The sequence below is a fragment of the Hyperoodon ampullatus genome (genome assembly GCF_949752795.1).
Source record: "Hyperoodon ampullatus genome assembly, chromosome: 2".
Classification (NCBI taxonomy): Eukaryota; Metazoa; Chordata; class Mammalia; order Artiodactyla; family Ziphiidae; genus Hyperoodon; species Hyperoodon ampullatus.
This window is the reverse complement of record NC_136915.1, coordinates 55,288,577-55,312,716: the sequence shown is the minus strand read 5'-3', so window position 1 is coordinate 55,312,716 and position 24,140 is coordinate 55,288,577. Positions and strand designations below refer to the sequence as shown.

At 33.6% G+C, this 24,140-nt stretch overlaps 1 protein-coding gene across 1 annotated transcript in view; it reads right to left on the bottom strand.

Annotated features, from left to right (window-relative positions):
• EFCAB7 (EF-hand calcium binding domain 7) overlaps window positions 1–23,722 on the bottom strand; it is a gene marked incomplete at both ends in the record, with an annotated part of 47,616 nt that extends 23,894 nt beyond the window's left edge. Inside the window, 6 exons of the mRNA XM_079728461.1 lie at window positions 3,081–3,222; window positions 13,788–13,906; window positions 14,320–14,515; window positions 15,091–15,177; window positions 15,802–16,013; window positions 23,536–23,722. Coding sequence (XP_079584587.1) covers window positions 3,081–3,222; window positions 13,788–13,906; window positions 14,320–14,515; window positions 15,091–15,177; window positions 15,802–16,013; window positions 23,536–23,722 — 943 coding nt within the window. The remainder of the gene's footprint in view (window positions 1–3,080; window positions 3,223–13,787; window positions 13,907–14,319; window positions 14,516–15,090; window positions 15,178–15,801; window positions 16,014–23,535) is intronic.
• Window positions 23,723–24,140: the final 418 nt, after the last annotated feature.

The following is a 24,140-nucleotide window of genomic DNA, read 5'->3' as shown; positions in this document are numbered from 1 at the left end:
TCAGGAAATGCTATGATCTGACCTTCAAAATATATCCAGAATCTCTACTTCTTATCCCCTCTACACCCCAGTTCAAAGCAACACCAGTGCCCTCTTAGAATTCTGCAATAGAGTCCTAGCTGGACCCCTTGTTTTCTGTACCTTCAGTCTGTTTTCAATACAGCAACCTGACTGCTCTTGTTAAAAATATGTCAGATTATGTTCCATCTCTACTTAAAAATCCTCTAATGCAGTTGAAAGTTGGAAGAATGTTGCTTCCACCCTAACAATGAGAAAAAATGCATGAAATACAAAATCATAATATTTCTTGAACCTGTCAGAGCTGAGGTCACAGGACAACCAAGCAGCCTGAAATCCAAGGAAAGACAGACCCTTCCAAGGAGAGATGAGATGCAAGCACTGGCTTATCAGTGGTGGCGCACAGGAGAATGAGATGTCAGGTGTATAAGTGGAAGAAAAGAGAGAACAGAAGAGATAAAGATGGAAAATTATCTAAAAGTAATGAGACAAGCCATAAATCTAAGAAACTCAGAGAGCCCTTAGTAGGATAAATACCAAAAAGATAAACAAACAAACAAAAAACCTCCCCCAAACTCAAAAACAGCATCAACAACAACAAAAAAACCCCCCAAAACCCCAAGACACATATTCAAACTATTGAAAATCAAAGATGAAGAGAAAATCTTGATGGCAGCCTCCTAAGGGTTCCTCTTTTCTCTCAGAGTAAAAGTCCAAGTTCTCATTATGGCAAAAAACAAAACAAAACTCTACCTGATTTTTGTCCTTGTTTCTCCCTGTCTTCATCCCCTACACTCTCTCCTTACTTACTTCAATATACCGACTCTAGCCACCTTGTTTTTCTTCTAACACCAAGCACACTCTCGCCTCAGAGCCTCTGAACAGAGGATTCCCTCTACCTGTCACTTCCTCCACTCTTCACCCATCCCCTTCCACCAGCCCTACATCCACAAAACTTACTCCCTTGCCTCCTGTGGAAGACAGCAAAAATGGCCATCCCTCTCTGTATCCACAACCCCTTGCAATGTGACTTCGTAGCTCTTCCATCAAGATATCAAATCTATTTCTCCACCTTGTAAATCTGTACTTGCCTCTTGACTTGCTGTGCACAACAGAATGTAACAGAAGTAACGTGCTGGTTCTGAGCCCAGACCTATGGTGCTTCTGCTTTCTCTCTTAGATTCCTGTCATACCATAAGAACAAGTCCAGGCTAACTTACTAGAGGGTAAGAGACTATAAGACGCTGAATCAAGTTGTCTCAGCTGAAACCCATACAAAGGAAAACCCAGCCAAGATCAGTTAAAGCCAGCCACCAGCTAACCTGCAGCTGATCAAAGATGCATGAGTAAGCCCTACAGAGAAAAGCCAAGCCCAGCTCAGACCAAAAGAATTGCTCATAAGCAAACAAATGTTTAATTGTTTTAAGCCACTGAGTTTTGGGGTAGTTTGTTACACAGCAGTTGATAATTAATACACCTCTTTCAAAGTTTGCTCATATGTCAACCTCTAATGAAGCATACACTAATACTACCTTTCAATGGCAACTCATATTCCCTCGTATTCACAATGCCCCTTTTCCTCTATGTTTTTCCCATAGCACTTATCACCTTCTAACACACCATGCCATTTACTGTTTATTATGTTTATTATTTATTGTTTATTTCCTCCACTAGAATGTAAGTTCATAAGGGCAGGGATTTTGTATTTTTTGTACTCTGATGTATCTGTATCTTAAGCACCTAAAATGATACTTGGTTTATAAGGTCTTCAATAAATATTTGATAAATAAATGAAAAAAAATCTTCATAAGAATACAGAGAATAAACAACTACATTGAATTTGCAGACTTATCTTGATACTTTTATCTGAAAAATGACTACTGTAATTGTCATTTAGAAGTATCAATTACCAGGGCTTCCCTGGTGGTGCAGTGGTTAAGAATCCGCCTGCCAATGCAGGGGACATGGGTTCGAGCCCTGGTCCAGGAAGATCCCACATGCAGCAGAGTGATTAAGCCTGGGCGCCACAACTACTGAGCCTGCGCTCTAGAGTCCATGAGCCACAACTACTGAGCCCACGTGCCACATCTAATGAAGCCCGCGCACCTAAAGCTCATGCTCGGCAACAAGAGAAGCCACCACAATGAGAAGCCCACGCACCTCAACAAAGAGTAGCTCCCGCTCGCCACAACTAGAGAAAGCCCGCGTGCAGTAACAAAGACCCAATGCAGCCAAAAATAAATAAATAAATTTATAAAAAAATAAAAATTAAAAAAATTAAAAGTATCATTTACCAAATGTTGTAAGTGTACTACAAGATATACAGTGAAAACTTTCAGAATCTCTACTTTAGGAGGGAAAAGTAATGTAAGTGGGGAAGAATCCTCTAGTAAGTAGATGTTTATATGTAAACATAATAAAAGAAAAATAAAGGTTGATACTTAGAACAATAACATTAAAAGGATATCTAGGGAAAGCACCCATATAGCCATTTTTCACTAAAATTTTCATTAAAAATTATGTAATAACCACTGTAGACACTAGGAAATTATTCATTTTTATCTAGCATTGATGTATAGAAAAAGAATGTTACCATGGATATGAAAATTATTAATAAGGATTATCTAAGTCGTATGACGTGGCACTTTGAAGGTATTCAAAAATAACTGCAGTTCATATTTGTCCCAAATTACGCTCCTATAGAAGTCGTCTCATGCATATTAATTTAAAAAATTGATAAATGGAAAAAGCTAAGGATTTATTAGCAGATAAAAAGTTAATTCTATGTCAAAAGGAAACCAGGTAACATTTTGTTCTCATTTTTAAATAAATTAAAAGAAAAATACTTTAAACATGTACAAAAACAATTTACTTTCTTTCCATAATATGACAGCACAGTCAATGTACAAACAACTTTCTTTAAGTGTATTGCAATATGTAACCACATGTTTCTTAGGCAGATCATTTTCTTCATTAACTAGAACCATCAAATACTTACATAAGTATTTTCAAAGTGGGCATAAATTGATATTTTTTAAAAAATACAGAAAATTTAAACTTGCCTTCAGCTTGACTCAGGTTTAATGGCTTAATTGTTAGATAAACCAGGGATCTCTGAGCTATTTGCATCCTATATTGATGACTAATGATTTCACCATCTTCTTCTAAGAAAAAGCAACCTTTTGATTGTACACATTGCCACTCCTGAAATGAAGGAAAAGTTTTTTCAAACAATATTTATTACAAGTTTCCAGCATGCAGAGCAATGAGAAAAAACCTAGGGAACATATAAAAGAAATGTCAACTAGAGCCAGTGCCCTCCAGGAATTTGCAACATCATTAAGAGGCAGCATTTAGATAACAAAAAGTTAGAAAAAGAGATAATGGAGAGGAGAAATATGAAAAATACAGTTCATGAGAGCTGGAGAAGTACTGAAACAAGTAATAAATGAACATGCTGCTGCAATAATCAGGGTGAGATTAGTGCTTAGAGCATACTAAGAATGAAGAAGTAAGGATTGTTAAAACTGATATGTTGAAAGAAAAAGTGAAAGGACTTTATATTTAAAAGATAAAGTATAATAAGCCAAAATAATTGTTTCAAGTCTAGGTAACTAAAAGACTGAATTCATTTCACAGGTATAGCAAAATGCTGATAAATACCAGTTTTGAGAAAGACCTCTCTATAAAATTAGCTCTACTATCTATTGGTCTCAAATTCCTTCTCCTAGTTCCAAACCAACATGCTTACATGTGATCTCATAACTAGAACTTCATAACAGGTTTTACTTGAAGATGGCACTTTCTGCAGAAAGTAAAGGATTCTTTGTTGAAGGTATGAGAAATTGTTCCATAACCATAAATGTGAGCAAAAATGCTTTCCACTTTATCGTTAGTAGGCTTGCCTACCTATAAGACATATTTCTGTTCCACTCCTAATGGCTTACAAAAATAGAATATTAATGAGGTTTTGAAGTGACTTTATAAAGGATGATTTTGAAAAATTATCTGTTAGTATATTTAGATAATAAGCTCAAGGCTTTAATAATATTAAGATAACAACTGAAAAGGCATGCATTAGCTATGTAACAATAATATCAAAAATATTATTAATCCTGGGACTTCCCTGGTGGTGCAGTGATTAAGACTCCACGCTCCCAATGCAGGGCACCTGGGTTCGATCCCTGGCCAGGGAACTGGATCCCACATGCATGCCACAACTAAGAGTTCACATGCCACAACTAAGGAGCCCACATGCCGCAACTAAGGAGCCAGTGAGCTGCAACTAAGGAGTCGGTGAGCTGCAACTAAAAGGAGCCCACCTGCTGCAACTAAGACCCGGCACGACCAAATAAATAAATATTTAAAAAATATATATTATTAATCCATTTTGGAAGGATTTACTATGGCACTGAAGAGTCAAGAACAAACACTATTTACATTGATATTGATAACTTACTCACATTTTTAAAGGCTAAACTATCTTAACATATACTTACACACCATTTTTCTACTATGTAAATTATAATTACATTTGTATTTTATATTATTTTCTTGGTATCAAAATATATTTAAAATTAGAAATTTAAAAATAAGGAAAAAAAGTCCCCATAGTTCTACCACCCTAGTTTGATTCTTATGTAATCATTCCTAATACTGACTTTATATAAAAACCTATTTTTTTACATTCTAATTAATATTATTTTATGTCCTGCCTTTTTCATTTAATGTTATATCTGAAACATTGTGCTATTGAAAAGGAACAAAGTTGAAGAACTCACATTTCCTGATTTTACTGCAAAGCTACATTAATCAACACAGTGTGATACTGGCATAAAGACAAACATATAGACAAATGGAACAGAAAAGATAAACCAGAAATAAACTCTCACAAATATGGTCAAATAATTTTCAACAAAGGTTCCAAGACAATTCAAATTTCAACAAACAGGGCTGGGAAAACTGTATATCCCTGTGCAAAATAATCAATTTGAACCCTTACCTTATACCATATACTAAAATTAACACAAAATGGATCTAAGACTTAAATGTAAGTACTAAAATTACAAAACTCTGAGAAGAAAAGAGGGGGAAAGCTTCATGACATTAGATTTGGCAATGATTTCTTGGATATGACACTCCAAAAGCATAGGCAACAACAAAAAAATATAGATAAACTGAATTCATCAAAATTAAAAACCCTTTGTGCATCAAAGGACACTATCAACACAGTGAAAAGGCAACCTGCACAGTGGGAGAAAATATCTTCAAATCATATATCTGAAATGGAGTATTATCCAGATTATACTAAAAACTCCTACAACTGAACAACAAAAAAACCAAAAAAAAAAGAAACCAATTAAAAAAATGGCCATAGGGCTTGAATAGGTATTTATCCGAAGAAGATACACAGATGGCCAATAAGCATACGAAAAGAGGCTCAGCATTATCATTAGAGAAATGCAAATCAGAACCACAATGAGGTACCACCTCATACCCACTAGGATGGCTATTAAAAAAAAACAACAACAGACAATAACAAGTGCTGACAAGGACGTGGAGAAATTGGAACACTTGTTCATTGCTCATAGGAACGTAAAGTGAAGAAGCCACTGTGGAAAAGGTTTGACAGTTCCTCCCCCAAAATTAAACATAGAATTACCATATGATCTAGCAATTCTACTTCTGGGTACATATCCAAAAGAACTGAAAGCAAAGACTCAAATATATAAATTGTCCATTGACAAATGAATGGATAAACAAAATATGGTATATACCTACAATGGGATATCATTCAGCTTTAAAAAGGAATGAAATTCTGACACATGCTACACATGGATGAACCTTGAGGACATATGCTAAGCGAAGCCAGAACAAAAGCAAAAGGAAAAATATTGTATGCTTTCACTGATATGAGGTAGCTAGGATGGTTAAATTCAGAGACAGAAAGTAGAACGGCAGTTGCCAGGAGCTGAGGGCAGGAGGAAATGAGGAGTTATTGTTTAATGGGTACAGTTTCAAGTGGAGATGATGAAAAAGTTCTGGAGATGGATGGTGGTAATGGTCTTACAACAACACAAATGTATTTAAGGCCACAGACTCATATATTTAAAAATGGTTAAAATGGTAAATTTTATGTTATGTGAATTTTAGCACAATAAAAAAAATTTTGCTAAGCAATATTCAAATTTTCAATTTAACTGGTTCTTTTATTACCCATTGATTTTGTATACCATTACTTACTTAACTATTTCTAAACTGTTGGACATGTAGGTTATCAGTATAGATAATGCTAAAATGAATACTATTTTGTCTAAATGTTTTTCTTCTGATGAATATCCTTTAGAAGAATTTCTAAGCAAAAAGTATGTGGGGACTTCCCTGGTGGTGCAGTGGTTGGGAATCCGCCTGCCAATGCAGGGGGCACGGGTTCAAGCCCTGGTCTGGGAAGATCCCACATGCCGTGGAGCAACTAAGCCCATGCGCCACAATTACTGAGCCTGCGCTCTGGAGCCCACGAGCCACAGCTGCTGAGCCCATGTGCCACAACTACTGAGGCCCACATGCCTAGAGCCTGTGCTCCACAACGGGAGAGACCAGCGCAATGAGAGGCCTGCGCACCCCAGGGAAAAGTAGCCCCCACTCGCCACAACTAGAGGAAGTCCATGTGCAGTAATGAAGACCCAACACAGCCAAAAATAAAAAAAATAGAAATAAACAAAATTTTTTTAAAAATGTGCATTTTTAAGGCTAATGACATATGTTCATACTGCTTTATAAAACAGTGATGCAACTTTACAGTACCACCAATGGTGTCTAATGTGATAATGTGTTCTTACCATAACTTGGTCAGTAGTGTTACCATTAAAAAATTGGTTAGTGGTTGGGGATGCTTTCTTAAGCTAGGTGTGAGTACATAAAATATTCATTATAGTATACCATATATTTTTGTATATGGTATTGTTAATGATTTTTTACAATAATTTATATTAATGTAATAAAATATAATAAATTAAAATGGTATTGTAATGATTTTTGCATTAATTTTCCTAATTACTAGCAAGGTTGAACATTTCCCCATGTGTTTATAATTTTGTCTCCTTCTGTGTGAACTGCCTATTTATCCCCTATTGTCATAGATCTATTGTGGACTTGGTATTTTTCTTACATATTTTAATAAGTTATTTTGATTATTTTAGATATTAATCACCTTTGTAAACTTTGATGCATGTATTTTCTCTATTTCCTTTAATTTTAATTTTGGTTATTTTTCAATTATGTAAGTTTTTCATTTTTATATTCATCTTTTCTTTGGAGATTTCTTCTTAAACTGAATTTTAAGAAATTATCATAATTGCTAAACTATTACTCAAGCTTTTAGTCAGTCATTAGACACATGCACTGTCACACCTTTGGGGTATAAAAGGTATGTATACTGGGCTTCCCTGGTGGCGCAGTGGTTGAGAGTCTGCCTGCCGATGCAGGGGACACAGGTTCGTGCCCCGGTCCGGGAAGATCCCACATGCTGCGGAGCAGCTGGGCCCGTGAGCCATGGCCGCTGAGCCTGCGTGTCCAGAGCCTGTACTCCGCAATGGGAGAGGCCACAACAGTGAGAGGCCCACGTACCACATTTAAAAAAAAAAAAAAAAAAAGATATGTGTACTTTTAATTCTGAGAAATTAAAATGTAACCTTAAATTGTTGGAATTCATCTTCACAAGTATACTGCCCATGAGAGAAACAAGTCATTATACATGACATTTCAACAACATCCCTATAAGACAATATGGGGTAGATATAAATTAGTCATTTTAATAAACAGACAAATTGAGATACCCATAGATTATATGGGTTCAGAGTTACACAAGGAGTTCGTAGAAATATTAGGTGTAGAGTCTAAGACTTCTGGATCAAAGCTTTACCATTAAATCATGTTTCTAAAAGAAAATATACTCAGTGTACTAAATTCAAAATTTTTATAACACAATGAGGTTCAAAGTTGGGCTTCAGTCAAAAGTTCAAGTTCAACTGTTAATGATGAGTAAGAGTATGTACAGACTTTCATTTAGCCTCCCTGTAAATCTCTTGGATGGGAATGTATTATTGACTAACAGATGCTGACATTATTTCAAAGCCAATTGTCCTGAACATAATCAACATGACCTTGGATGATGATGACTGCCACAGATAAGAAAGGAAAGATACAATCATATGGAATTTTGAGACAGGTTTAACTAAGATTCTGACATCAAATGGAAAATAAACTGTTTTCCCTTCAATCAATTTTTTTAAATTAATTAATTAATTAATTAATTTTAGGCTGTGTTGAGTCTTCATTTCTGTACGAGGACTTTCTCTAGTTGTGGTAAGCGGGGGCCACTCTTCATCGCAATGCGCAGGCCTCTCACTATCGTGGCCTCTCTTGTTGTGGAGCACAGGCTCCAGACGTGCAGGCTCAGTAGTTGTGGCTCACGGGCCCAGTTGCTCCGTGGCATGTGGGATCTTCCCAGACCAGGGCTCAAACCCGTGTCCCCTGCATTGGCAGGCAGATTCTCAACCACTGCGCCACCAGGGAAGCCCTCAATCAATTTTTTTAAAATGTTTATTTATTTATTTATTTGGTTGCACCAGGTATCAGTTGTAGCAGGCGGGCTCCTTAGTTGCAGCACGCGTGGAATTTAATCTAATATAACTTATAAATATAGTTTTTACATTTACCCAACTGGAATGGTAAAGGATACTAGTTTAGAATTACAGAATATTAAAGGTAGAAGTCTAAAAAGCAATCCAGTCAGACTTCTCTTTTGACTGATGAAACTCTGAAAAATAAAGTGATATGCTTAATTCACAATTCTCGTTGATTGCAGAACCAGACCTGAACCTAATTATCCTTACTTTCTCTCCAAACTACTAGCAATATTCAAAATTCTTTTTTCCCCACATTTAAATATCTGCCATGATTTTTCTAAAGCTAATATTTTTAAAACTTCATGTTTATGAAATTATCATAAGTATGGTAACTCATTATCATTCAGAATTATACATATACTGAAGTGTTGAGATAAACATAATTATTTGGTTTTCTTACTAAAAAAATGTAGATTTTAGTAGCTAAAAAATTTCTTAAATTTGTATTGGAACCATGGGTATAGCAGCCTCCTACTCTCTGGTTAAAAAATGTTTAAATGAAACTAAAAAACAATGCACTTTGCCTGGTACACATAGTGCAAAGTACTTGTGGCATTTGGGAAACTCAAAAATGGAAGGGTTTCTCCATGTGCTTATGGTATCTCTGGCTGATAGGAGATGCTTTATAAAATTTAGCTGGGGAACGAATTAAGTATTTTTATTAGACGTCTTTCCTAAGTTCCAATTTTAGAAAAGGTACAGGTAGAAGGGAATTTACAAGTTTCTTTGAAAGACAATCACTCTGAATACAACACATGGTTAATAAGGCTGGAAAACGGTAAGAAAACAGCTATTATTAAATAGAAGAAAGCCTATATATTATATATATCAACCAAACTTCAATGTGATAATCAGTTTACTTTGAATACTAAATAACACCACTAGAAGAATTTGTAGCTCTCTTGTTTGAAAGGAAGAATTCAAATTCTTAAGATCTGTCAGAGTTATTAAACACACAATGCTTATTCAACCCCGAATTTCCTTTAAAACAAATAGACTTTCAATCACAGAGAGCTTTTTCTCTAGGATCTAGACTAAAATGTTATGAATTAAAAGGAAAAAAGTACTGACAAATTGGCTGGCTCATTCAAATAAATCAACTTGAAAGGATTATAGATTAAGTTGACAGTTTGAGTATTATGAGAAAAAGGGAAGAAGGTTGAGTTTTTAAAAAATTCTTAGAATGATAGAGTAAGAAATTCCATGTATGATATAATTTTTGACAATATAAAGCAGAAAAAAAACAGTAGCTTGTAATTCTTATATAGGGCATAAGGTGGTGCTATATTCTACCAATTCAAATAAATTCATATAAAAGGAAAAAGAACTGTTAATTCATTTGTCATATACAAATATTATTTATTTTCATTCACAATGCATAAGGAAATGCTTAAAAGCATAAATTAAAAATAGTAAAGTTGAAAATTCTAGCTCTCAAAAACTTAAATATATCAGTAAAGTTACATTTTTCTTGGAACACTGTAGAGAACATGATTTGTTTGACACACAATTCTGTATTATTAAAGTTTTAGTGAGGTAGCATTATTAAGCAGTAGATCTTCCATAGACTTAGTCAAAGGAGGAACTTATATGTCATCATTACCATCATCATCATCACTGTTGTTTTCTATAAAGATACCCTATGTCACACTATTAGAAGGCTATTTACTTTTTGTTAAGTAGGTAGACTGCTATTGAACTTTTTGTTATTAAAGAATTATAAACTGTACATACTTAAAAACTGTACATACTTAAAAACGAGGTTAAATAGATGATTTATAAGGGGAAAATTTGATATAGATTGCTCACCTAATTGACAAGTTGATCAACATTTTGAAAATGAGAGACTTTTATAAGAAAATTATTCTTTGAAGGCTTCACAAAAATTAAGTTAGACAACCATTTCAAGTCTAAAATGTTTATATTTGTATTGTTTTACATATATAGACATATATAACCTACATGTTACACAACATATTCACATACAACACATATGTTGTATTATATATATGTTACACAACACATATATATGTAAAATATATGTAGACATAGTCTAACTAGGAATCTGGATATAGTATTGCATCTCTGGAGCTTACAACTCATGGCTTTCTTTAATTTTAGTCATGACTGGCAACTGAAGCTATATGTCTCTCAAAGAAAAATTTCTGACACTCCTTGTACATTATAAACCTAAGTAAATGGATAGAATTCAGGATTAAAAAAAGAATAGTGATACAGTACCTACATATGGTATACAGAAAGTAACACATGTATAGACTATAATTCAGGTCTTTTACCATTGTGTAGATTTATGATTTAAAATCTGGCTTATGTGTATCCCATTACAATAATTTTCTAATTTCTGAAAAGACCTTTCTTTTCTGTCCCAATTCTATACTTCTCCACTCCACATAAAACTGGGGTACCCAAACTTGTTTAAAATAGATTTAAAGTATTTGAAGAAAATTAATTTAATACTTCTTTTAGTAACTTATTCTATCAATCTCAATTAAAACAAATTATACAATAATTGTATTCCTAACCAAGTACTTATTAAAGTTGTTGTGAAACTCAAGAAATATATAAAATTTAAGAAATTAAAAAAATAACTTCAAGGTAAAATGCAAACAAAGAACTGAATCCTGCTGAATAGCAAAAGGATCACAGATTTTTTAAAAAAATGATTTCAGGGCCTCCCTGGTGGCGCAGTGGTTGAGAGTCCGCCTGCCGATGCAGGGGATACGGGTTCGTGCCCCGGTCTGGGAGGATCCCATATGCCGCGGAGCGGCTGGGCCCGTGAGCCATGGCCGCTGAGCCTGCGCATCCGGAGCCTGTGCTCCGCAACGGGAGAGACCACAACAGTGAGAGGCCCGCGTACCGCAAAAAAAAAAAAAAAAAAAAAAAAAATGATTTCAGCTCATCTAAGAAATATCAGAGAGTACAAACAGTGGGCAATATCAAGATCAGAAAAAGGACATAAAAAGTCAGGTAAGTAATATGAAAGCTATGAAGTATTTCTAAAAGACATTAAATTTTATATGAAAGTCACAGAATTTACGAGTTGACAGCACACCATCTTCTTTTAATCATTAAATTCTCCTACTATCTTTTACCTAATTCCTAATTATCATCAGTACCTTTCCTTGCTCTTGATGTCTTAGATGCAAAACTTTAGTCTTTTGTTATACAATCACTATGGCCTACAGATTAATTTTGGTGTTGTCTATTAGAGTTGTCCCTTCTTTACTATGTTCAGGTACTACCCTTGGCCTAGCTGTACTTACTTTATATCTGGATAACTCTATCAGCCTCTCTATAGTCTCCCTAATTTGAAGTCTCCATATACAATATACAACAGTATAATAACTTTTCTTAAAGTATACTTTCGTCATGTTATTCCCACATAAAGACCTACAGTAATTTCTTAGTTCTGTAATAATATTAATAATAATATTATTTATTAAAGTAAAACTATGTCTCTGGCATTGTGCTAAATTGTTTATATATGTTAGATGATTTAAATCTTTCAAAAACACACTAAATATAATTATTCCCAATTTATAGATAAGGAAACTAAAACTCAGAGGGGCTGCTGACTAACTTACCAAAGGTCACACAGTTATTAAGTGATAAAGCTAAAAGTTAAACACAGGTCTGTCTATTCAAAGGTTTTAATCACCACCTTAGAACAGTGCTTTGCACAAAGTAGTCATTCAATAAATATTTGTTGTTGTGGGAATTCCCTGGTGGTCCAGTGGTTAGGACTTCACGTTTTCACTGCTGAGGGCCCGAGTTCAATCCCTGGTTGGGGAACTAAGTTCCCACAAGCCACACTGCTTGGTGTGGCCTAAATAAATAAATAAATATTTGTTGAATAAATGAAATGCTATACTAACTTGGTATATTGTTAATAATTAAATGAAATTTTTTATTTTTTTAATTCAGGGCTCATTACACTAAGCAAAATAGCTCGCATATGTTACCTTTTTAGTGAATATTTGTTGAGCTGAACTAAATTAAAGGAACTGTATTGGTATGTACCCAATTAATAAGAGCATGAAACAGAGAAAAGTTTTATTATGGCTTTAATATAACCCATATTAATATTCATTTATATTTTATAAAATTATATTTATTTACACTTTTGAATCAGGTAAGCAACAATTATTTAAGTTGATTTTATTAGTTAGCATTTAATTTAGTTGCAAAATACAGAAAGTTTCCACTGGTGGAAAATAATATTGTTGGAACACTAAATATTGTGTGTGAACATGTTGGACATGCACACCAAATTGCTTAGGGTGTATAGATTCCTAAACAGTCTGAACAAAATTCCTTGGAGATAATGTTTTAAAATTTTAATATAGAACAAATGTCACTGTCTAGCAATTTAAAGATATAAGGGACTTCAGAGTTCAATAACAAATACAGAGTTGTTATTTGAAACAAAAATGTAGCTCTTGAGAACAATCAGTTCAGTTTTCTAACAGCAGTTATAGTATGTGGTCATAACCATTTTTCCCCCTTTTTACAGAGGTTCCTAGGTACACATTTTTAATGTATCCTAGCAGTTTCCAGTTAATGTTTTATATGTCTGTAGCTATTATTTTCTGTTGAAAGAAAACTAGTAAAGGTTGAGTCTAGAAAGGGAAAACAAAGGAAGAAGATCAATATTAACACTCTACAAATATTGACTTAGCAAAGTGACTTTGTTGTCTTTCTCTCAAAGGAACTGATATTGAATGAATGATTTATAGAAACACCTATGAAAAGTATTTGTTAAACAAAACCAAAAAAATTGCTTGGGAAAGTACATAATTGCATAATCTATTCATCAAGTTCAAAAATTGAAGAGTCATCATTTTTAAACTGAAGACCATTTAATAATATTCTTATCCATCATTTTCACTTTAAATTTATTAAAACTGGCTTATAGGTAGAAATACTACAATCCACAAAAAACCTCAAAGAATTACTTCATAAACTTTACTTGTTCTCTGTAAACACCAAAAAGTTATTAATAAACTTAATGTCAAATTTGTTTTCAGAAAAAGTCATACCTATTCATTTAAAATACTATACCTTTATTGAGTTTGGCTCAGTTAACTTTGAATTTTGTTTACTATTAGCGCCCATGGTAATTGTAAAAGAAACAGATGTTCTGAATTCTCTAGTTGTCAGTAAAGAACTCCTGGTGTCTCCTGTAACAAGTAATAGTTATTCAGTCTCACATTATGAAAAGTCATTAAGAAGTCTGTTTCTAAACACAGTGTAGTATGAAAGGACTATGTATTCATTTCATTCTCTTTGTTCTTCCTATTGAAATAAACTCAAAAGTTTTACATTTATCAGACTTTAATGGCTCCTAATTTCTGATCTACTAATAAGATTCTTTATTTCAATCTGTCATCTTTTAGCCTGAAATTTTAGTTTTAATAAAATATAATGAGCAAAGCCAAGTTCCATAATAAAATTTTACTTCAATAGATTTTTATAGCTAAGTGAGTCTAGAAACAGTAGCTCACAAAAGTTTGTTTTATCACTGATAAGCTAAGATGGAAAGAAAAATTTATCCGAATACGATCCTTAATTCTTGAACAAGAAAAGTAAATACCTTTATTTGAGAATGATTCCTGATCAGTTTTTCTTATGATTCTGGGTGATGGTTTTGGTCCTGGTGATGGGTCCCTTTCAGGGGACCCTTCCACGTGGCTTCCAAACTGTTGACACCTCAGTTTACTGTCAACCTCCAATTTTTCTAGCGTAGTTTTGAGACATTGTTCATTGGTTGTCATATATAATTTACAAAACTACAGGAAACAAGTACTCCAGTGGGTAAAACATTCAATCATACATTTGGGAGGAGAAAGAAAATGCACATTAGTAGGCAAGGGATAGAATGAGAGATGGAATATATTTCCTATTGAACTAGGTTACTCATTTTATTTTCTTGAATCAGATTGACCACCCTCAAGTGACCTAGTGAAATGCAGCCATGATTCAATAAGGAGGCCATACCCTGAGTGAAAATAAAATGTTACACAAAGAAAGGTGATTTATTATTATTTTTTTACAAGACATGTGCAGACTTGAGTTTGTTCTAAATAATTTTTATGATTCTTCTACTCAAGAAGAGGCATATTTCAAAGAAGAGTGTGTGTGTGCTTGTGTGTGTGTGTGTGAGCACATGCATGTATTTTAACTTGGTTACATTATTTTTCAGGTAGTCATTCAGATTACAATTGTGGGACTGGAGAGATTAAATTTCAAGTACAATTAGTACATAATATATAAATATATCATTGTCAATATTTAAAAGATGTGTGCCTTTAAAAATACTTCTCCTATACAGTAAGCAAATTTACATCAGTATGAACTTATGTACCTTGATGTAGTCAAATTTGCCATCAGCATTTACGTCAGCCAAATTTATTATGGCATTTACCTCTTCTTGAGTCATCTTCTCACCTCTCTGGAAAAAAAAGATTTATTTTAAAGCAACATGCCTATCACTTTGTTATGCATGGGGAGAGTGGAAATTAATTTTAATCTTTTCTACAAGTAAATTTGAATATATGGTTTCATTAAAAATCTCAGAATGAGTATTATGTCAAGCAAAAATGAACCTATTATATGAAATAAAATTTCACAATTTTCACAATTAAATTGTATAAAAGTGTGCTGAATTTCAACAATATATATCATAGATTCAGTAATAACTACTATTAAATTCAGAGTAACAATACTTTCTCATGCTGTACCAAGAAACAGAATGGTTTCTGAATCTCATTTATACTTTAGTTCTCTTTTATTATCACATATGAACCTATCACTGATTTACAAAGAGTTCTGGCAGGAAAGAATTGCAAAGGAGCACAAGAGGATTACAACACAGGCTCAATTTTATACTTTATCTTTTATTCATAAAGCACCTTTCATCCAAAAGGATCCTTAAGTACTTTACAAACAACATATATGTGATTCATTTCACCTGCCAGTGAAATAGTTATTTCTGATGTGGACTTTGGTAGCCAAAGCTAGATTCCAAGTTGTTCTGCAAGACATTCATATTACAAAACTGCTTCACAGATCTTACCTTTGTTAGAAGTTTATAAAGATCAGTGTGTAAAATAGAGCCATCATCATTTACATCTAATTGCTTAAATGATTTTAGCAATTCTGCTTTTGAAATAGGTTTTTCCTTTCTTAAAATTAAACAAAAATCATCAAAATTCAGTTTGGCAGTTTGAGGAGTCCAATACTTATTAATGGTCTTTTGGGATGGATTTCTTCCTGCATGCTGAAGAGCTGCCCAATAAAACAAGTATTATTTGTTACAATAACATTTGGAATTGGTATTTAAGTGTATTTTAAAAAAATCATTATATACTACAATATTATACAAAAGTACACACATACCAATACATTACCTTTGATGTTGATAATCTAGTGCTATCAATGTATGCCTGACTTTCAAAAATGACAATATACATATATGTTACCAGCTAAAGATTCTCAAATATATTAAAATGCCAGAATTAAATAGATTTTTCCTATTCTGATAGTTGGTTCTCAACTTACATAGTTTAATTAACTGACAATATCTGAGTTACTTCATAAGAATGCCTGGAGAAAAAAAAAGATTTAAAAACAACCATTCACTTAATTGTTTTGAGGACATAGGAATAAAAAAAAGCACACATTATTACTTTTTCTGGCTCAACAAATATCTTAATGAAATGAGTAAATCATTAGTTTGAGAATATCGCTGACAACAAGTCATGATATCTAAAATGTTCATCACTGCCAGCTATTAGTTTCAAGAACATGAATCATGCCCCAAATGCCAAATACATGCACAAAATGTATCCTACTTGCAGTTACAGCCCTGCTAAAAATCAAGAATGTCAACAAACTTTGAGAGAACTCTATTATAGAGATGCAATGGTCAAATTACTTTTCATTTTTAACCAGAACATTTAAAAATATAGGACTATTTAAAAATAGTCCTATAACCAGTTATTCATAAGACATTCCTATTTTAAAAGCTATGCCCTTATAACTATGAGAGGCAAAGAATTACAATGTGAGAAAGGCTTTGTATATTTGCAGGTCATAACACACTAAAATATAATGGTTTTAAACAATTGTAGATATTTTGTACAGTTGAATAGGAGTAACTTGGTAATTCGCAAATAGACTAACCTCTTCATATTAAGGCTTTAATATCTTAACACTATCTAAAATGATTCAATAGTAAGTTTCCTAAGCACCACAGACAAAATTAACAGAATTTTAAAAGGTGTAACTGTCCTGAATTATACTACAAACTTCTTTATAAAACTTTATATTGGATATTTCCAACTATCTTAGGTGAGATTTCACAAGATCTATGCATTGTCAATCACCATTAAAAATTGATAATCTAAAAAAAATTGATAATCTAGATATTCTACAATTTAATGTAATAAGGAATAATATATAAAAAATAATTTAAATAAAGAAATATCCTCAAGGAAATAGAAACCAGATCAAGGCAATAAAATGCAGACATTTGTGAGTCCATTATATTGAACATTCATTGTACACAAGAATAATATGAGGTGATTTTTTATTTTTAAAGATATAAGCTTCTTGGTTCCTAAGAAGTTTTATAATCTAAATAGTAACTCCACACCTTAAGTGTAAAGTTGCTACTTGTGGTCAAGATTTATGGTTAATAACATATTAGAAGTTAATGGACTAAGATAAATGTTCCCATCTTCCAGATTATGCCAGTGCATTGTACCTAGATAACATAAACTGTGGCAAAGAAACAGAAACAAGATCATCAACTAGAGGTGACTCTCAGAGTTACCAAAAGTTACAGCTGTACCAATTGCCATCTTCCATTCACCTAGAAAGCATTTGTGGAAATTTGTAACAGTGGAGATAACATGGTTTTTAAAATTTCCACACGTTTATTTTGGAAGTAGACAAAAGCCCTAATACCATGTTGCCCAGGAATAAAAGAACTCTGCCTAGTGTATAAGTGGACAATTCCTTAGTTCATCTATCAAGATAATCACAAAAAGGGCATATGTGTTTTAGGATTCCATCCCCAGTCAGCCTCCTCCCTTTAAAATCTGGGAATACAAGTAGGACCTAAATGAAGTTGTGATTTAAAGTCAAAAGTCCATGTGAAAAAAATGGTATTTTCTGTCCAGCTGTGAAAAAATAGATGTGTAACTCTTTCCCACAAGTGGCAGCTCAAATGCTTGTTGCTATCTTCAATAACAAAATATTTTAAAAATATTTTTAAAATTACTGTTGTCTAAAAGAACAACTTTCTCAGAATAAAATTATTTTTCCCAAAACATGTATTAACTAAACATTCCCATATCTAAGAAATAGGTACAATACTAACCTAACTTTAATCTTTAGTTTTAGAATTAGTTGGAGCTCATTATTAAGTCCAATAACAGTGAAAACACAATGTAATTGTAGATGTTTAAAGGTTTACACCAAAATACTGATCTTCTGCCAGGGTTTACTTTAAGCTTTGACATGAGTTTATAATACCTGTATTATTTGTAAGGTGGGAAAAAAAGGAACTCTAAAGTTCTCTTTGACTTTCCATTTCCAAATAAGATAAAGTACTGCTTTATCCTATTTCAAAATGAATTTCAAAGCACATGTATGTGCATAAGTGGCAGAAGGTTATAGATGGAAGGCATAAAAGCTTAAGAAAGAGACATCACTGGTTCACACAACCAGTTTTTTAAAATCTAGATTATCTGAAATCAATCATTACAATTTTACAAAGAATATCCCACCATAAAATCAAAAGTTGAAGAGATGAACACTGCATTATTATCCTCCCAGATAATTCTATACGACTGATAACACCTTAGTAATACATACTCATTGATTTAAACTAAATGCCATAGTAGCAGAAAGCATGTTAAACTTTTAAACTTAGTAGATTCATGATCTCAGCCAATATTCAAAAGAATAGAGAGAAAAAACTGAAATTATAGTTTATAATAAAATATAAATTTTAATCTTTTCAATTTTTATATTTCCCAAAATGGGTTTCCTCAAATAGATATCTTATTGCATATAAATCCAAGACACTGTTGCAAGAATATGTCAGATTTTTTATTTCAGGAAACTGCTTCTAAAGTTGGCAAAAAAACTCAGTTTTTCTACTCATAAAGTTATTAGCCTTGATGAAACCAACATGAGTATAGTATTATCTGGTATTGTTGTTTCCCACTTTCTTAAGACTAAAGACCTCCAAGTCATTTGACACACCTAGTAAGGACCAAATTCACTGGTTTGGGGGATATTTGCACCAGAAGATTTAAAATATAATGGAAAACACAACCATACAAAATCTATGAGATGCAGAAAAAGCAGTTATTAGAGTAAAGTTCATAGCGATACAGGCCTTCCTCAAAAAACAAGAAAAATCTCAAATAAACAACCTAAACTACCACTTAAAAGAATTAGAAAAAGAACAAACAAAACCTAAAGTCAGCAGAAGGAAGGAAGAAAGATCAGACAGGAAATAAATAAAACAGAGCTTAAAAAAAAAACAATAGAAAAAGTCAATAAAACCAAAAGCTGGTTCTTTGAAAGGATAAACAAGACTGACAAACCTCTGGCCAGGCTCACCAAGAAGAAAAGAGAACACAAATAAACAAAATAAGAAATGAAAAAGGAGACATAAGAACTGATTCTACAGAAAAACAAAAATACCACACGGGAATAGTATGAACAATCATATGCCAACAAATTTGACAATCTAGAAGAAATGGACAAGTTTCTAGAAACATACAGCCCACAAAAATTAAATCAAGAAGAAATAGATAATTTGAACAGATGGATCACTAGAACTGAAATAGAATCTGTAATTTATTTGTTTGTTTGTTTTTTGCCGTACGTGGGCCTCTCACTGTCGTGGCCTCTCCCGTTGTGGAGCACAGGCTCCGGACACTCAGGCTCAGCGGCCATGGCTCACAGGCCCAGCCGCTCCGTGGCATGTGGGATCTTCCCGGACCGGGACACGAACCCGTGTCCCCTGCATCGGCAGGCAGACTCCCAACCACTGCGCCACCAGGGAAGCCCCGAATCTGTAATTTAAAAACTCCCTACCAACAAAAGTCCAGGACCAGATGGCTTTACAGGCAAATTCTACTAAACATACGAAGAAGAACTTATACCAATCCTTCTCAAACTCTTTCAAAAAGTTGAAGAGGAGGGAACACTCCCAAGGTCATTCAATGAAGCCACCATCACCCTGATACCAAAACCAGACAAAGACACCACCAAAAAAGAAAATTGCAGGCCAATATCTTTGATGAATATAGATGCAAAAATTCTCTACAAAATATTAGCAAACCAAATCCAACAACGCATAAAAAAGATCATACACCACGACCAAGTGGGATTCATCCCAAGTTCACAAGGATGGCTCAACATATGCAAATCAATCAATTTTGTTTATGATACACCACATAAACAAAAGAAAACTCAAAAACCACATCATCATCTAATAGATGCAAAAAAAGCACTTGACAAAATCCAACATCCATTCATGATAAAAACTCTTACCAAAGTGGGTATAGAGGGAACATATCTCAAAATAGTAAAAGCTATATATGACAAACCCACAGCCAATATAATACTCAATGGTGAAAAATTAAAAGCCTTTCTGCTAAAATCTGGAACAAGACAAGGATGCCCACTCTCACCATTTCTCTTCAACATAGTATTGGGAGTCCTAGCCACAGCAATCAGACAAGAAAAAGAAACAAAAGGTATCCAAGTTGGAAGGGAAGAGGTAAAATTGTCATTATATGCAGATGATATGATACTATAGATAGAACACCCTAAAGACTCCACACAAAAACTACTAGAACTGATAAACAAATTCAGTAAGATAGCAGGATACAAGTTTAACATACAAAAACTGGTTGCATTTCTTTACACCAACAATGAAATATCAGAAAGGAACTGTAAAAAATAATACCTTTTAAAATCACAACCCCAAAAATAAAATATTAGGAATAAACCTCACCAAGGAGGTGAAAGATTTATATGTTGATAACTATAAAGCATTAATGAAGGAAACTGAAGATGAGTCAAAGAAATGGAGATATCCCATGCTCTCGGATTGGAAGAATTAATATTGTTAAAATGGCTATACTACCCAAAGCAATCTACAGATTTAATGTGATCCCTATCAAATTCCCAGGACCTTTTCCACAGAACTAGAACAAATAATCCTAAAATTCATATGGAACCATAAAAGACCCATAATTGCCAAAGCAATGCTGAAGAAAAAAAACAAAGCAGGAGACATAGCCATCCCAGACCTCAGACAGTACTACAAAGTGACAGTAATCAAAACAGTGTGGTACTGGTACAGAAACAGACATATGGACCAATGGAACAGAATGGAGAGCCCAGAAATAAACCCACACACCTATGGTCAATTTATCTTCGGCAAAGGAGGCAAGAATACACAGTGGGAAAAAGACAGTCTCTTCAGCAAGTGGTGTTGCGAAAGTTGGACAGCTGCATGTAAGTCAATGAAGTTAACACACTCTCTCACCATACACAAAAATAAACTCAAAATGGCTTAAAGACTTAAACATAAGACATGACTCCATAAAACTCCTAGAAGAGAACACAGGCAAAACATTCTCTGACATAAATTGTACCGATGTTTTCTTAGGTCAGTCTCCCAAGGCAATAGAGATAAAAACAAAAATAAACAAATGGGACCTAATCAAATTTACAAGCTTTTGCACAGCAAAGGAAACCACAAACAAAATGAAAAGACAACTCACAGAATAGGAAAAAATATTTGCAAATGATGCGACTGACAAGGGCTTAATTTCCAAAATATACAAACAGCTCATACAACTAAACAATGAAAAAACAAACCACCCAACTGAAAAATGGGAAGAAGACCTAAAGATATATTTCTCCAAAGAAGAAATACAAATGGCCAATAGGCACATGAAAAGATGATTCACATCACTAATTATTAGAGAACTTCAAATCAAAACTACAATGAGGTACCACCTCACACTGGTCAGAATGGCCATCATTAAACAAATAATAAATGTTGGAGAGGGTGTGGAGAAAAGGGAACTCTCCTACACTGTTGGTGGGAACGTAAAGTTTGTGCAGCCACTGTGGAAAACACTACGGAGGTTCCTCAGAGAACTAAAAATAGGGCTTCTCTGGTGGTGCAGTGGTTAAGAATCAACCTGCCAATGCAGGGGACATGGGTTCAAGCCCTGGTCCGGGAAGATCCCACATGCCGCACAGCAACTAAGCCCGTGCACCTAACTACTGGGCCTGCGCTCTAGAGCCTGCAAGCCACAACTACTGAGCCCACGTGCCACAACTACTGAAGCCTGTGCACCTAGAGCCCATACTCCGCAACAAGAGAAGCCACCGCAATGAGACGCACGCACACTGCAACGAAGAGTAGCTCCCGCTCACTGCAGCTAGACAAAGCCTGCGTACAGCAACAAAGACCCAACGCAGCCAAAAATAAATAAATAAAATAAATAAATTTATTTAAAAAAAAGGAAACTAAAAATAGAATTACCATGTGATCTAGTAATCTCACTTCTGGACATATATCTAGACAAAAACTATAATTCAAAAAGATACATGCACCCTTATGTTCATAGCAGCACTATTCACAGCAGCCAAGATATGAAACAACCTAAATGTCCATCAAAAGGTGAATGGATAAAGAAGATGTGGTACATATAAACAATGGAATACTACTTAACCATAAAAAGAACAAAATAATGCCATTTGCAGCAACATGGATGCAACTAGAGATTATCATACTAAATGAGAAAGAGAAAGACAAATACCATATTATGTCACTTATATGTGGAATCTAAAATATGATACAAATGAACCTACTTATGAAACAGAAACAGAATCACAGACTTAGAGAATACACTGGTGCTTGCTAAGGGGGAGGAGGGAGAGGGTTGGAATGGGAGTTTGAAATTAGCAGTTGCAAACTGGTATATATAGACTAGATAGAAAACAAAGTCCTACTGTATAGGACAGGGAACTACATTCAATATCCTGTGATAAACCATAATGGAAAATATGAAAAAGAATGTATATATATAACTGAGTCACTTAGCTGTACAGCAGTAATAAACACAACATTGTAATTCAACTCTACTTCAATAAAAAATAAACTAAATAAATATAATGGAAAGAAGCAAAAAAAGATCGACTCTCTCAAACCCTCACCCCTAAAGAACAGGACAAAACCCAGAATTCTTAATTTTCTTTTAAAATTTCACTTATTTTCTAATACTACTCTTTTACAATCATTCAACCATATATATATATATATATATATATATATATATATATATATATATATATATATATATATATATATTCTCTTTACATTTTCCCCAGTGTAGGTCAAATTCAGACTAGTAATTCAGTTGCCAGAAGTGTTTTAATTCTATCATTATAAATCTTAAAGTACCAACATAAGAATTTATGAATCTTAAAGTACCAAGATAAGAATTTTTAAAATATTTTTAAGCAAGTAATTGATGGAAGCTTTAAAAATACTAATCTAGTCTATTCGAACACTGAAAGTTTTATTTTGAACCTCTTAGACTATGTAGCTATATAAAATGGCACAATAGCATAAGGTAGTTCCACTACTCAAGCTTAACTAAGAAATTGGAATGATTCAACAATGTAATTCTAATTGCAGTCTTTCTGATCTATTAACTTTCAACAAATAAGGCAAGCTACTTAAGTTAAAAAAAATTACCTAAGCAAAGTTGATCTTTAGAAATAATGTTATCTAAGCTGCTTTTGAAAACAGTTAAGTAGGCAGCTCTACAATTCCTATAAAATATCTCCTCTTCAGTTAGTGGAAATTTCTTTGAGCGAGGACTCTCTGAAAGCGTTGATCTCTGACTGGAGAAAGCTGCATCACTTCCTGGACTGATGGCCATTCTATTAGAAAATAATTTAAAATTTTATTTTAGTCAGTGTTAATCCTAAAATTCAAGTGTCACTTTACCTTTCAAACTGGGGCGGGGGGGAATCAAGACATCAGGGTTTTTATATGTGGAAAAAAGATGTACATTATAATATGCATACAGTTATATTATCATATGTTAAGCTAGAATAAGCCTTTGGCAGTTGCTTTCTAAATATATATATATAAAAGAGACAAAAGAACAAAGCCAAAACAAAGGTGTAACATAAATACAAGAGAAGAATCACAGGGCAAAGGAAAAGCATACATTTATTCTCTCAGAATTAGAGGACAGTCAATTGAGACTCTTCATAGGGTTGTAATGAGGATTAAGTAAATTAACACATGTGAAGCATATAGAACAGTGCCTGGCACATAATAAGCGCTAAATA